Source organism: Ictalurus furcatus, chromosome 2 (assembly GCF_023375685.1).
Source record: "Ictalurus furcatus strain D&B chromosome 2, Billie_1.0, whole genome shotgun sequence".
NCBI classification, from domain to species: Eukaryota; Metazoa; Chordata; class Actinopteri; order Siluriformes; family Ictaluridae; genus Ictalurus; species Ictalurus furcatus.
In genome coordinates, this window is record NC_071256.1 from 34,886,030 (window position 1) to 34,902,016 (window position 15,987).

At 42.5% G+C, this 15,987-nt stretch overlaps 1 protein-coding gene across 3 annotated transcripts in view; it reads left to right on the forward strand.

Annotated features, from left to right (window-relative positions):
- Nucleotides 1-12,981, forward strand: part of gpatch8 (G patch domain containing 8) — a 34,887-nt gene extending 21,906 nt beyond the window's left edge. Inside the window, exons 2-7 of one of the 3 annotated variants that reach the window (XM_053616408.1) lie at nucleotides 3,910-3,951; nucleotides 6,292-6,359; nucleotides 6,464-6,550; nucleotides 7,161-7,304; nucleotides 7,565-7,695; nucleotides 7,920-12,980. In XM_053616408.1, coding sequence (XP_053472383.1) covers nucleotides 6,333-6,359; nucleotides 6,464-6,550; nucleotides 7,161-7,304; nucleotides 7,565-7,695; nucleotides 7,920-11,805 — 4,275 coding nt within the window. In that variant the 5' untranslated portion in view covers nucleotides 3,910-3,951; nucleotides 6,292-6,332 and the 3' untranslated portion in view covers nucleotides 11,806-12,980. Of the gene's footprint in view, nucleotides 1-3,909; nucleotides 3,952-6,291; nucleotides 6,360-6,463; nucleotides 6,551-7,160; nucleotides 7,305-7,564; nucleotides 7,696-7,919 lie in introns of all 3 variants that reach the window. The other 2 variants (XM_053616391.1, XM_053616400.1) reach the window with 2 other exon arrangements.
- The last annotated feature ends 3,006 nt before the right edge of the window (nucleotides 12,982-15,987 follow it).

Below are 15,987 nucleotides of genomic sequence, written 5' to 3' on the forward strand. Positions count from 1 at the left end.
AATAAGACAATGATCTGATTAAGGTGTTTACATGAGTCTCTTCTAGAATGTTCCTTTCATGTTCCTGTTTTACATGTTATAGAACATAGATAGATTAACAACACACGCCATTACATCACCACGCCACGCCGGCCGACGTTCCCTCCAGAATTTCACGTATCGACATACAGTTGGTCTTCGTTATGGAACCGTATACAGTTTTGGGTGTTTTTAATTTTATGAAAGCTTCAAGTGCAGTTAATTATTTGTCATGCTGTACATGCATATAAACGACTGCTTGAAGCCGTGGGCTGCGTCCCAAACCGCGTCCTTACCGTCTATATAGTAGCCGAGATACATGTATTCAGTAGTATAATGTGTGTGTGTGTGTGTATATATATATATATATATATATATATATATATATATATATATATATATATATAATAATATATATATATATATATATATATATATATATAATAATATATATATCTCAGGTAAGTACGCGGTTTGGGACGCAGCCGTGCTCTCTTGTTTGCCGTCAAACGGTTGAGCACTGTCGTATGTGTACGTGTCCTGTCTCACAGTGCGGTGAAAACTCTCACACGAGGTTAGTGTGATTAAGGTGTGTACATGTCTATAATACACGTCGAATAAATAAAACAGGAATACTCCACACGTCTTAATTCGATTTGTGTTTACTCCGAGTATGACTTTAATCGGATTATCAATAATCGCTGTTTACATGCTAGTTTCTTAATCAGAGTATCGTCTTAATCGGGTTCATATCGGATTATCGTCGTCCACGTAAACGCACTGACGGATTGCTTCATTTCTCCTGTTAACGTAATGGCAGAATAGACAAACTCTCAACACGATTGCATTGAGGGAAGATTAATGACGGAAGACACAGGTTTAATCTAAACTATGCCACAATTCAGTGTTGTTGAATTCTCTATTCTGATTGATCAGAAGGTGTTGACTTCATTCATTCATTCAAAACACATTATGTATTCTTTATTTATTTATTTAATTTTTTAAACAGAGAGATAATGATTTTATTTATTTATTTTTTTTCCTGTGGCGAGACATTTATGTAACATTTACCACCGTTTAGCTGCTATAACACAAGTGATAACACAAGGGATAAGCAGTATGGTTGTTCTGTACGAGTGATGCTCGTCGTAGATGCTGACAGGAAGGCGAAATCCGCTGCTATGCCTTATGTTGTATGTTAAATAGCATAGGGGAAGAGCTTTATTGTACGGTTACTTGGAAACTCATTGGGATGGGACTCGGTTTTAACTGGAACTTGACGTGGAGAACATAACCTCACCATACACTCTCTCTCCTGCTCTCCTATCACTGTAATGAATTGTCTCCCGATGCTTTCAGTTTCCATTGTATTGACTGTTTTTTTACTCTTCTTTCTTATTTGCTCTTGTTGTTTTTTTTTTTGTTTGTTTTTTTTTGTAGGTAAGGTTTGTAGGAACCTCCCCCTGCCCTTTTTGTGTGTCTGTGTGTGTGTGTGTGTGTGTGTGTGTATATATGTGTGTGTGTGTATGTTCTGCAAAAATGATGTCCCTTTACAGCGTAGCTTAACGGCCTCTCTTAGTTCCCTCCTGTAAGCTTACAATTACTAAACTTTCTCTGCCCAGAATGCCAGCCACACACACACACACACACACACACACACACACACACACACACTGACTCCAAACTCACACCAGATTTATTTTTAAAAAATCAGTAATTGTGTAGCTCACTGTAGGAGTCATGTTGATTCTCTTCACCCTCGATTAGAATAGTAATTTTTGTCATTTGTCACTGTTTCTGGCTGCGACGAGGGTGTTTCTTGATTGGCTGTGAACATGAGATTTGGGTCCTCTGATTTGGCTTTGAACTCATCTCTGCCTTTACCTCTCCCATGATGTCTTTTGAATAGCTTGCAGAATGAGCCTGAATCTCCGCCCATTTCTCCTCCCTCTTCCTCTGCCTCTCAGCCGCTCTGTCGGTTTGCTTGTGTCCACTCTTGTGAAGTGACCGTACACGTGGTAACGTGGGTGTGGTATTTCCATGTGGATTGCGTGTGTGTGTGTGAGTGAGTGTCTCACTGGTGAGGGGGTTGGGGTTCAGGTGTTTGGCTTGCCAGGGTTTAAACAAAAAAAAAAAACTCTCACCATCTTGCCCGCGCGCATATATATATATATATATATATATATATATATATATATATATATATATATATATATATATATGTATGTGTATGTGTGTGTGCGCACGTATATATAAATAAACACCCTGCCAACTCTTCTCCCCTCTCCTGCAAAGCATGCTGGTCATCGCCTCTCAGACTGGCAAATCTTGAGTTTTAAGCAGTGTGAAAACGTTGTGTAAAATGACTGGATAATGTCGTCAGGGTGAAGCTCCGTTGTGCTGCTTTAAACTCGAGTATGTTTCACACATGTCTATCTGCTGTACCGTAATGCAAAACATAGGATTCAGTGTCTTTCTCAGTCCCACGCATTAACAAACCATGATCCACATGATGGATGGGGGAACAGGGGAAGCAGGGTGGTAGGGTCCTTAATCGGTTTGGTGATTTGATCTAAAGGTAGAACGGGAGGGCGAAATAAAGAGGCTGATTGATTTATTTTTTTAGGATGAGAGTTTTTTTTTTTTTCTTTTTAATAAAAAGTAATAGGGATGCATTGATTTTTGATGCGCTGGTATCAGGTATAGGTCTGATACTGTGCTTGAATGATATTATATGATGTATGTTGAGGAGATACGTTGTCGTACTAAAAAACACACTCCAGGATATGACATCAGGGCGTATTTCACGATTTAACGCTAGCATTTAAAAGCAAAACAGACTTCTGACTGTGCTCTGAGAAAACGCTAAGAGAAACGGCAGCTTTTTTCCTGCAGGTAACTTGTTAAAACATAAAACTCGGCATGCAGCAGCCAATCAAAGACGTCTACACGCTACGCTAGCTGAGTGGGACATATATGTTCTTGATGTTCCGCTGCTATCAGACACTGGCAGTGAAGGGGTGTACAAAGGTACACTCCCATCACGCTCGGATTCGGTTCGATTCTCGGATAATTGGAACGAAGGAAATTTTTTTTCATAATAAATACAAAACAATGCGCATTTTTGTCTGTAGAAAACTTAAGTAAATTTTTTTTTTTTTAAATGCTACAAACACAGGTTTAATATTGTAAACAAAATGTACTACAGGCTCACTGCATCTTGGAAATAAATAAATTAATAAATGTATAAATTCTCTCAAATTTTTTATGGAATAATCAACGTGTCGATGAGATCTGCAGCAGAAATAGAGCTCCAAAGTCGGCTAAGATGGCTTATTTCCACGGCGTCTTTGTCACAATGTACAGTCACGTTTTTGTAGCGTTACACCCCTAGTTTTTGTGCAGAGAAACGAAACCCTCTCTCTTCTCAACTGTAAGACGACTCGATCTGACCGAACAAATATAGTTGAAGCGAATGCACTTCATTTAAGATCAGCTAGCTACCGTTATAATGAATGAGCCTAATAGATTAAGTCTGTGCCCTTCCATGGCCACTATTTAAAGCGGGGGAACATAAATAAAATGTTCCATTATGACCCCTGATTGATTGATTGGGGGGGGTGGTATCAGTGCATCTCTATTATTTAACTTCTATCATCAGAAATCCGGCTGAAACCTGGGCTAGTGTGTCTGGGATCAGCTGCGGTATAATAATTAAGATGGAGAAAGATGCCAGGGGATGGTGAGAGTGCTTTTCCATGGTAATCACCCAGAGCCTCTGCTCCTGAACCCCTTAAACCCCCAAGCCCTAACAGTTCACCCCTTGACCCCTGACCCCTCTCTGTGTTCCTCAATCTTCCTGCTTAACCAATTGGTGTTTCTTTTTTGCAGCGTTATGATCCTGGCCATGTTGTGCTGATGGTAAACTTAGTGGTAAATGTTATTTTTCCCCTGATTGAAATTGGTTATTTTTGTTGTTTTTCTTTTTTTTTTTTGTTTCTTTTTTGTTTTTAATTATATCCCTTGATATTTTGTTTTGCTTTTAATTTAATGTTAACCCTCCCATCAGAGCACATGTATTTAATAAGCTTCAATTGTTTCTACCTCTCTATTAGTTGTCTTTCTGCTGCCTGTGTATCAGTGAAATTGACATCACTCTTCCTGAGCATTTCTCATCTTGTTTGTTTTCAGTTTTTTTTTTGGTTGTGTTTTTTTTTTTTGTGCGCGTGTGTGAGATAAAAACTTCCCCTTTTTTTTTAAATTTTCAATTCACATTCTTCACCGGAACGCATAATAAAGCGAGATGATGCTACTGTTACACCAGAAAGTACTGAAAATCATTGAGCACTTTAAGATCATTTAGCTTTGGCTAAATTTTGATTTGGGACTCCTTCCTACTTCTACAGCAAGTCTGATTTACAGGGTCAGATCGATTTGTATTTTCACTGGAGGTTCAGTAATGAATGCTCCAAATTGTTCATATATATATATATATATATATATATATATATAAATAATTTTTTTTAAAAAATGCTGAAGTGCTCAATTCCTAATTGTTAGAAGTTCTGTGTGATCCAGAAATCTTGCTCATTTAGTTAAATTAGCACATTATTATTATTTTTTTTAAAAATGGGATTGCTTCAGCCCCAGGGTGTAAACTGACCCAGCATATAAAATTAAAAACCAATTATCTTTAATGACACAAAAAAAAAGAGGAAGGGTTTAAAAAAGAAAAGGAAAAAAAAAAAAAAAAAACTGAAACCAAACCACATGACTGATTTGAGTCTCTAATTGAATGTGACGTGGTGCCAGCCTTCGCAGCAGCAGTTTAGTATGACTTCTGTTCTTTTGCCTTTGTCTTATTTGAAACCGCCCCCTCCCTGTTTGTGTCTGTCTATCTGTTTATCTGTTTATCTGTCTATCTGTCAGTTTCCCCCACCCCCCCTAACCCATTCCCACTCTCTCAGGTAAGTACACCTCCCAAAAACCTGCACTGTCACCATGGCAGCGTCTGGCCTGTGACATCTCACTGCTGCTGTAGCTCAGTGCTTGTATCATTCTTTCATTTCTGTCTTTCTTCTCTCTCTATTCTGCTTTGTTTGGCTGGTTATGAGTGGATTAAGCAATTATGTGTCAGTTTCCGAGTAGTTTTGATTGTCTTTATATTTTTTTTTTTCCTTTTGATTCGTCCTGGTTTTGTTCCTTTTTTTTCCTGAAGTTAATTATTATTTGACCTAGCTCTTTTCACAGCTTGTGTTCTAATACATATGGCCAGATAAAACTGGCATTAAGACTTAACTATTTTTTTGGCATCACTGAAGGCATTTATGCATACCTTTTTATTTTTTTAAAATAAGCTGTTCAGATATTGCCCAGTGCTAATATTTGAATCGGATGTCATTCCAGATTTAACCTCTTACGCATTTTGTATAGGAGCTTCACATTTTAAGATCGGACTACCCTGCTAAGAGTTTATCACTTAAAATACACCACTCCTTTTCTCTCCCTCTCCCCAAAATTAAAATGGCAGCTGATCCAGTCGACATATTAAACTGGAAGGACTGATAACAGCGTAGGTGTTTTGAACGCTCGGATTACCCGACGCTGTCACTTGTCTCTCTTAGTTAAGGTGTAGAAACTAGAAATGTCTAAATGCTGCTCCTCCCATGGTGGAACCATATGTTAATCCTCTTTGGGGTTTGGTGTTCGGGGTTGCCACAGTGCCTTTCAGACAATCTGAGGGTCTCCTGAGAATTAGGAACGTGGCGTATCATCGTATGTTATTGCAGACTGCAGAGAAAATAAGCGTCAGCGAGATGGATCACCCTCAACGCTGTGGGGACACTGCGACAAAATCGATCCGGTCAATATCAGCCTTCGGTCTCCCATCTTCCTTCTTGTAGCTTCAGCAATGGTGTGCTTTAAATGTCCTTGCATTTGTTGGGGGGGGGGAAGTGTCATGCTCAATTAAGTGTAAAATGATGCATACGATACTATCCTATCCCATACTATCAGACCCAGTGTTAGTTACATCGCGGCACCGTTTACTGCAGAATGCCGCACATAAAGCTGTGAGAATGGCTAGTATATGGTTCACTGTAGCTTTCTGATCTCTTGCACTTTGAAGGCAGTCTTTCTAACCCAGCACCCTGTGCTCTAAGCAGGCTGTCCCACTCTCGCTTCGTTTAAGGCCCCGTTCAGAATCTAACATCTTCTCTCTCTGTCTCTCTCTCTTTCTCTCCCTCTATGTATTTCTCCTTCCTCACCTCACAGGACGCACGGACCCTGTACCCATCATCGTCAAATATGATGTCATGGGGATGGGACGCATGGAAATGGAGGTGAGAGAATTTGTGCATCGGTGTGACTTTGTGAACTACTTTCTCTCTTCCGAACCCCCCGTATGTTTATGTATCAGCTTGACCTCTATGTGTCTTGGTGACAGCTGGACTATGCCGAAGATGCAACAGAGAAGCGGCGAGTATTGGAGGTGGAGAAAGAGGACACAGAGGAGTTGCGGCAAAAATACAAGGTGACACTTGGGTGGAGAGTAGGGATGGGCGATATAGACTTAAAACTATATCATGATATTTCATGGTGGTTTCTTTTTTTTTTTTTTGTGCGGTAACGCTGTAAATGATATGAAAATAGAGACCTATTTGAGATCTTCTGTATCCGAACCACTTCGAAATTACTTCTTCGTCGTCTACGATGGGAACTCCGCCTTCCACCATGCTTGTTCTCGTCTTACGCGTGAGGTGCCCAGGTCGCGGCGCGTAAACACGTCATTAACTATATTGCCAAACTCGCGGGATGCCAAATTCTTATCAAGGGGAGGAAGTCTACCGGTATATCACGATATGATTTGGCTCAGCCCAAGTAGAGAGACAAATTAGCTTGTAGCATTTATACCCTCTAGGGTAAAAAAAAAAAATTATAATAATTTAACAGACATTCTCTCTCTCTCTCTCTCTCTCTCTCTCTCTCTCGCTGAATAGTCCCACCCAGGTTTCCCTGTACTGTTTTGGAGAATCCTACCAGCATTGATCTTTTTCATATCTTCTACACAGACATGTTTACACAAAATAAATTTCATCAATGTGCCATCAACTTGTTCATGCGTGTACAACGTGTTTTTTCAGGATTACGCAGAGAAAGAGAAAGCCATTGCCAAGGCGTTGGAAGACCTGAGAGCTAACTTTTACTGCGAGTTATGTGACAAGCAGTATCAGAAACACCAGGAGTTTGACAATCACATCAACTCTTACGACCATGCGCACAAACAGGTGAGAGAAATCATTTACACGTCACTATTCGTAATGATCTTTTGTGGACAATTTGCTCTATGTTTATTAAGGTTTTTGTAGCCAAGTTTGGTATCGTCAGTGCCCGGTACCTAAAACTGAATCACTTCTGTGATCGGCAATGATTTTCTCTTTCACACTTATTGACGGTTTCAGCTGTAGTGTGAGAGAGGTTCGATTCGACAGACATTTTTACTCCTGTTGCTTGTGTTTGGTTTCCCCCACCCCCACCCCCCACACAGAGGCTGAAAGAGCTGAAGCAAAGGGAATTTGCCCGGAACGTGTCTTCACGTTCCCGCAAGGGTGGAAGAAAGCAGGAGAAGATGCTGCGGCGTATATACGAGCTGGCAGAGCAGAGGAAGCAGCAGGACTGGTGAGAGAAATGGCCACTGCTGTCCTCTCGTGGCTCTAAGATGATACTACAACACTCTGGAATGCAGTTTAGCATGATGTACTCTGAATGTTTCGGTTAAAAGTGGTTAAGAAGTCATTTTAATTAGTGTATGTAGTATACGGATCTTCGTTATCAGTAATTATGAATTATCGATATGGCTCATTCCGAAATTGTCCCCCCCGTCTTTCCATCCTTTTCTGCAGTGTTGCTGGTAGCGGACCAATGTTCAAGCAAACCACCGTGGCAGTCGATGGAGAAGAAGGTGGCTTCTCAAGCATTGATGGTGTTCCTATGACCTCAGATGTTGTGACGGAGGATTCTTCAGGAGAGGATAAGGGAAATTCTGGTAGTTTTGGTCAAAGCTCCCCAAAACCGGGACCGACTATCAGTTTCTCCCTTCGCAAGAACACTTCCTCACCCACACCAAGTGGAGGATCCCACGCCCCCAAAGTGAGCGTGTCCTTCTCCTTTGCTAAGAAAGCACCTGTTAAACTAGAGACTGCTGCTGCTGTGTTTGCAGACCATGGAGAGGAAGCGATGGAAGGAGAAGAGGGCCAGGAAGAAGTAGTTGAGAAGATGGTAGGGGAGGAAGAAGGTACAGCATCCAGCACTGACAGCACACAGAGCACATCAGGTGGCATGAGTGGAGGGGATGAACAGCCACAGTCTGATGATGGGGGAACCCTGGCTTCCACCCTTAACAAGCTGAAGATGATGATGAAGAAGGAGGAAGGTTACTCTGGGCAGGAACCGCAATATTATCACTATATGCCTCCTGCACACTGTCGGGTAAAACCTCATTTCCAGTTTCTGCTCTTCATGAAGGCCTCTGACCAGTGTGCTAGCCGGGAGGAAGAAGAGGATGGGGAGGAAGAGCAGAAAGCAGTACAAGCGGAAGGAGATCCGGGACAGAAAGAGTCTAAAGACGATGATTGCAAATCAGATAAGGACACTGTGAAAGATCCTGTAAAGGAGCCAAGTACAGATTCGACTTCATCGCCCAAAGCAGAAACCGAAGTAGTATCAGATAGCACCCCAGCAATAGAGAGCAATGCAGATTCCTCAAGCACTGTTTCCCAATCAACTGAAGCTCAGCAAGGGTCATCTGAACCTCAAGACTCTGGCCCTCGCATACCAACAGGACCCTTTTTTCCTGTTTTGAGTAAGGATGAGAGCACTAACTTACAGTGGCCCTCTGAACTCCTGGAGTTCACTAAGGCCCAGCCTTCGCTATCCTACAGTTGCAACCCTCTTTATTTTGATTTTAAGCTGTCCCGGAATAAAGGTAACAGAGGGGGTAAGGCAAACAAAGCTGGTAAACCAGGTAATGCTGATGGTGGAGAGGGATCAAAGCCAGAAGATACGACTGGCAATGCAGCCACAAGTAAAGAAACTAGCACAGTACCACCACCACCAGTTGTCAACACTGACAAAAAAGATGACTGTTCCTTAAAGGAAAAGACTGCAGAGGATGAGAACAAAGACAAGAAGCTAGAAAACTCTGAAGATGGAGTTGGAGGATCCAAGAAAAAGAAGAAGAAGAAGAAGAAACACAAGAAGTCAAGCAAGAGAACCAAACGAAAAGACAAAGAGAAAGTGGAGGGGGAGATGGAGACGGAGACACCAGGGGAGAAGACCAAAAAGAAAAAGAAACACAAACGAAAGAAAAACAAAAATAAAGTACGTGCTGAGGAAGACGAGAAAGCAGGAGAAAGTAAAGAACAGAAAGACACAGATGACAAAGGCGGAACCAATTCCTCTGCACAGCCTACAGGAGGGACTTTGACGTCAGATGGAGGAAAGAGAAAACGGCTCCATAAAGAAATTTCGCAAAGGACAGTCCCTCAAGAGGCCAGCACAGGAAAGCCCAACTCTTCAGAAGAGCACAGTGGTGCAAAACGTTCCAAACCTGACCCGAGCACATCAGTGGCGTCTTGCTCTGCTTCTGCCCAGAAAAGCCCTGTGGGTGGTCGACCGCCAACGAGTGAAAGTGACGAAGACGGCGGCTCAGCATCTCAGCGCTCACGCCGTCCTCACCGTCACACTACCCCTCCACGTGAACGGCGTCACCACAGCGAGGACTCTGGACAGTCAGGTCGCTCACGTAGTCGTTCCTCACGCAGAGGAGATCGTAATCATCGGCGTACTAGAGGTCAAACATCTCGTAGTCGGTCATATTCAAGTAGCTCTGAGCGTTCCTCGGCCGGAAGCAGTGCTTACAGTCGCCGCAGCCACAGCTACTCGGACAGCTATAGTGACTACAGCGATGGAGAGCATCACCGCAGGAGAAAAAGACGGTCTTCAGACTCTGAATATGAGAGGAGAGGTGGTGGGCGGTCACACAGACGGCATTACTCCTCCTCGTCTTCAGAAGAAGAGTCTCGTTCGCGTTCACGCTCTCGCAGTAGCAGAAAGCACCATAGACGGCGGCGTCATCGCAGCAGCAGCCGCAGTTACAGTCGTAGCAGCAGGAGCAGCAGTGCGCGCTCATACCGACACAGCAGCTACAGCCGCAGTCGCAGCTCTGCCAGTCGCTCGTCCAGCTCCACCAAAGGTTCAACTCACCGGCACGGTCACAACCGACGGGCTGACAGTTCTTCAAATCGACGCGATTTTAATCGCTCTCGTATCTACCGATCACAGTCTCCGAGGTCTTCCTCGTCCCGTGCGCAGCCACGAAGCAGCAACTCGACACAAGCAACTAAAGGAAGTGGAGGAGGAGGAGGCACTTCAGAGCATCGGAACTCACTCACAGCACGACAGCTTCTCGAAAAAGTCCAGTCTCGGAAGGGCGGTGAAGATTCTGGAACTGGAAGCAAACCAGGCACCAAAATTAAGGACCCTCCACAGGGCTACTTCGGGCCCAGACTTCCCCCTGTACTTGGAAACAAGAATATGTTGCCCCTGTTTGGTAAGCTGCAAGCAGGGAAGAAACCTCCATTACTTTCTGTACTGCGAACGGATGATGGAGAAAAGTCAGGGTTTGGAAAGGGTTCTGATCCAAGTAATGAGGTGATTCTTGTAGAGCCCATCCGTGAGTTTCCTCCTCCACCCCCACCACCACCTCCACCAGTCCAACAACAGCAGCAGCAACAGGTGGAGGAGCCTATCTCAAATACTGTGGTCTCAGATGAGTCCAGAATCCAACCCTCAGAACCCCACGTTCTCCATGAATCACGGTCAATGTTTGAGCAGGATTCAGCTAAGGTTATGCCTGCATACCAAAGTGAGACTGGACAAGACCCCAACAACCCAATGATGGATGGATGTATTCTGGGATCTGACATGGGCCAGCAAACAGCCATGCATGCCTATGCAGGCTACCCAATGCCCAATATGGAGGAGGAGGAAATGGGCATGGAGGCTGAAGAGGATGGCTTGGCACCACTGGAGAGCCAGCCAATCACATTTACCCCAGAGGAGATGGAGAAATACAGTAAGCTACAACAAGCAGCACAGCAGCACATCCAGCAGCAGCTTCTAGCAAAACAAGTGAAGGCTTTCCCGTCAGCTGCGGCCGCTGCAGCAGCAGCCAACTTAGCAGCTGCTGCCAGCCTTGCCCCTGCGCCACCTCCACCACCTGCTGCTCTACAACCAATCCACATACAGCAGCCTGCTGTGTCTGCTTCGGCCACATCCATTACAACGGTGCAACATGCTATACTGCAGCATCATGCAGCTGCCACGGCAATGGGCATCCACCATCACACTCCACACCACGCCCATCCTGCTCATGCTCAGCTCGCCCAAGTACACCATATACCCCAACACCATTTTACCCCTATTTCTTTGTCACCTTTGGGCCATACATTAGGCCACACTTTAGGCCACTCATTAGGGCACACCGGCCTGATCCCAGCCCACCATTCTGCATTTCTCCACGGGCAGCCAATCCACATAATCCCAGCATCTGCGCTCCACCATGCCCCATTAGCTTTGCATCACGTCCACCATGCAGCCCTTTACCCTACTCTCTTTGCACCGCGTCCAGCCTCCGCAGCTGCAGCAGCAGCTCTGCAGCTCCACCCTCTTCTTCACCCTATTTTCTCAGGGCAAGACCTTCAGCACCCTCCTAACCATGGCTCCTGAGACAAAGCCTGTTCTTTCTCTACAAAGAGTACAAAAAGTCCTTCTGTAAGGAGTGTGAGAGGGTAGCCTTGCTTCTGGGTATCAGCCCTCTTTCCATCAATGGTTGCCTCTCAAATGTAACATCAGTTGGACAGGTCAAAGGACAATAGAAAAATAAATTGGAGGAAATCCTGGCTTCTTTATAATGAAAAATGTGAAAAACAAACAGTTATGACGAAGAAAAGCTGGGTAACATGCTCCCAAAAACCAGATAGTTTCCCCAACAATTACATATTTGAGGATTTGTTACAAGATTTGTTCTAGTCTCTTTTTAATCAGCTGTTAAGCCCATCACTGGAGAATTCAGTTGTGTTTTGGTAATAGTCTGTTAAACTACAAATTGTTTTGATGTTCTATAATTAACCCTGCAGCCAGACAGACTTACCGTGGACAGTAATGGTGCAGGCATATATCAAAAATAATCAAGAATTATTGTAAAAATATTTTCTCCTCCAAGTGAAGAACCAAAACAAGAACAAGGATTACATGAGAGGGATTGAAGCCATATTTCGTACCTAATGCAACGTTAAACGGTTTGTGATGAAAACGAAGAAAAACCGAACACAACCGAGGCGCTTAACAGAACCTTGATGTCGGATGATGTCGGCGTTCACTCTGTTACACTGTCATGGGTTGCCCCTATGCTCTGATGGACCGAAGTTGCACTGAAACATGGACGTCGAGATGCTGCTTTTGCATCATATAAGAACTGTTTTGATTGTAGTATTCTGCAATAATTTTATTTTTTATTTGATTTTAAATTATTTTCCAGGTTGTTGTTTTGTTTTTGTTTTTTTGAGCTTTTGTGTAATTAATTCTTTGTAAATAGTCATCAAAGTATTGTAAAATAAAGACGCCTTTGTAACTGTTTAAAATTAGTACAAAAAAAAGAATGGGGGGGGGGACCCTAAATACAGGGCAGGAAACCGATAATATGATCAGGGCTGGTACAATAGAGCGTGAACCTGCTGTAACTGGAGTGGTCATTGGGTGAGTCTGCGATGTAGAGGGACTGGTTGGGGGGGGGGTGTTGCTACATAATAAATTGAGTAAATGGAAGCAACAATATTTACTTTTTTATTCTTTGTTGATGTGTCAGAAAATAAAGCATTTTGAGACCTAAATGGCTACAGTCTGGGTTCTTCGGACATTTTGTATGTATTGTATTCATACAAGTCAATGAGGTGTGGGTCCGTTTTAGTTTATCCGTTTTTAGTTATCTTCAGTAACTGATTTTATCCCGGGAACACTGGGCCTGTGGCGGGAATACACCTTGAATAGGACACCAGTTAGCATCCACCACACATTCAGACCTATGGGCAGCTTGTAATGTATGTATGTTTGTGGTGGGAGGAAATCCAAGTGGACATCAGGAGAATATGAGCTCCACACACAATAAGGAGCTGAGGTCAGAACTGTTAACGCCACCCACTGAAGCAACCAAGATCATGTGATCTATTGATCATAGTACCCATGCACGATGCTAAGCATCAGTTTAAGTGGTGTAACGTTTTGCTCCCGTTTCACTCGAGACACGATTCTCACCTCGTTGTCAATCAGTACAGGCTTCTCTTATCAGAATAAAAAAGAACCTGATGCTCATATTATAAGTCCTTTCCACACAGTCCTGTTTGATTTGGTAGTATGTCCTGGGACGAGTAATGAATTATGATGCTATCCAGAGTCACCCAGAAGAAGATGGGTTCCCTTTTGAGTCTGGTTGCTCTCAAGGGTTCTTCCTCGTGTGGTCTGGGGAAATTTTTTTCCCTCACTACTGACTTGCTCGTTAGGGATCTAAAATCTAAATGCGTATTTCTGTGAAGCTGCTTTGTATAATGCTAATGTAAAGTGTCGTAGAGGAGAATTTGCATCATTTTCATCCTCATCATGGCGTTTAGTGAAACCTTATGCCGTGTGGGTGGGGGCGGGATCATTCTGGAAGAGGAGATAGAAACGCTTGATCGTCAGATAAAGTTGATCAGTCGGTATCGATTTGTGGTGACTTTCCTTTTAAGGAGACAAGTAGAGCCAGCAAAAGTAAATGGCGCCAAAGTGTAACAGGCATTGTAGGAGTAAACACATTCTCTTTGTGTTCACAACACATGAAAGATGACTCATCTGACCATATCACTCTTTTTTTATTTTTATTTTATTTTGGTACATCTGGGTAGACCAGTGCCTGTGTTTTTGGCATTATTGAAAATGTGCTTTCGGTCTTTGAGGTGTTTTATGTGCTGCAAACCAGACTGTTAGCTTTCACCAGTAAGTGTAACCAAGAACGTCCTACTTTCACAGAAAGAGTGATTCTGACCGAAGTGATTCCTTGAACAGAACTTTGTCTTTCTTCAGTCCAGTGATTTTGTCTTGCTGTGAAAAAGCTTATTGTGTTACAATCGATTTCAGTGTTGGTTCAGACTTTGACGTTGCCGCTCGGTCGGTCTGATGGCCTCCTGGTATTTCTTAGTCTTCATCGTCAAACTTGCTTATGCTACAGAATGTCCTTCACTGATCTCTGGATCGTTGCATAGCGTAAGGTGTCTGCTGTTGTAGATAGCACGATGTTGGTGCATCATGTTGGCAATCTTGTGGTCTACAGTCGGTTATACCTGTCTTTAGATAGGTGTTTTAGATAGGTCTCCTTGCTTGAACCAGACCCAGTGTACTGTAGACCCTCTCTACCTTGTCCTTTATTGCATATGGAGGTATTACCATGGGCTGCTTCAGGGTTAAGCTCAGCCCCATGGAGAGGATACGTAACACAAGTCAAGTTCATTAATTACTTTCTTTGACACTCTGTGGTTTGCTGGCCAGCTTTCTATCTACGTTTAAATGAATTTTTGCACTCATGACATATTGACCTATTTTCTTTATTTCAACGAACTAGCAGTATTGGCTTCAGCCACCAGGTGGCACTGTTTAAACTGTCACAAAGTAACTGGAGCTTGTTTACGCCACAGTATACCCAAGTTTGATACAGGATTGCAGGGTGTATATAGAAATACTCAAAAGTTTGAACGCACGAGACTAAATGTACATTTTTCCACTTGTTATCTATTTTGCTAAGAGCTTTTGATTGTAATTTGTTTCTAAGACAAATATAATGAATCGTGATGTTAATGCTATTGCAAACGTGTACATTTATTTCTTCATCAAAATGTATTTTCTTTTACTTTAACTGTTTCTCCAAAAACAGGGTTTTCATGTAGAATTCATGAGCAGCAATGAAGAGCTCGACCGATGTAAGAAGTTTAAGAAAAGTCTCCTGAGTGAAGCTCTTCATGAAGCTGGTTCAGATGATGAGTATTCCTAGCTTCATCAGGAAGAATATAAAATTTATTTCATGGCGTTAATGTCTTTATTATTATTCTAAAAAGGTCCAGACTTCAACTTCATGTAGGTCATGCTAAGAACAGAAATTTTCAGACTTTTTTTTTTTTTAGATGGTGCAGTACAAGTCCAGGCCTGAAGAGCCAACTTCAATGATATTTGCATTAACACCACGTATTGCAGAGCGTTTTCCTCCCGTAACATTCCGTCTAACGTATAAATCTTGCAGTTACACTTTTGTCTGAGTGACAAACATTCAGTGTTTTACAACAGTGTGGGAGATCTAGTGTATTTTAATAAACATCTGAAGCCAATACCCAAAGCTGCTTTTACACTTGCCATTCAAATTTCTTTCCCTCTTTTATACAAGAAAATATTGGCTTTTAGGATTAAATTATCATTATTTATCGTCTTAAATAAAGATTGGTTAATCTCTGCTGAAGAGGAATTTGACTTTGCTATAGAATTTTAGGAGGAAACTCGAGCGAAGACGAGCTGCTTGTGTGACCGAACTGTATGTAACCACGGTTAACGTCAGATGTACCTGTAAATAAAAAAATAGACAAGGTGTTATCGTTACATTATGATATTGTAATACAGGCGCTTCGTCCTTTGCGTTTGTACGGAAGAAAATAAAAACCCCTCGGTGTCACTTGACGTCATATATAAAGGTGTGTTTGGTGGTTGAGGGGAAAAAAATGATAGTAATTACCTTGAAAATTGAAAGTCATGGCAGAAGTGATCATTATAACTAAGCTCATTAAGGACGTGTGTTATTAAATAAGCATAATCTTAATTAAAAAATTCATCCTAACT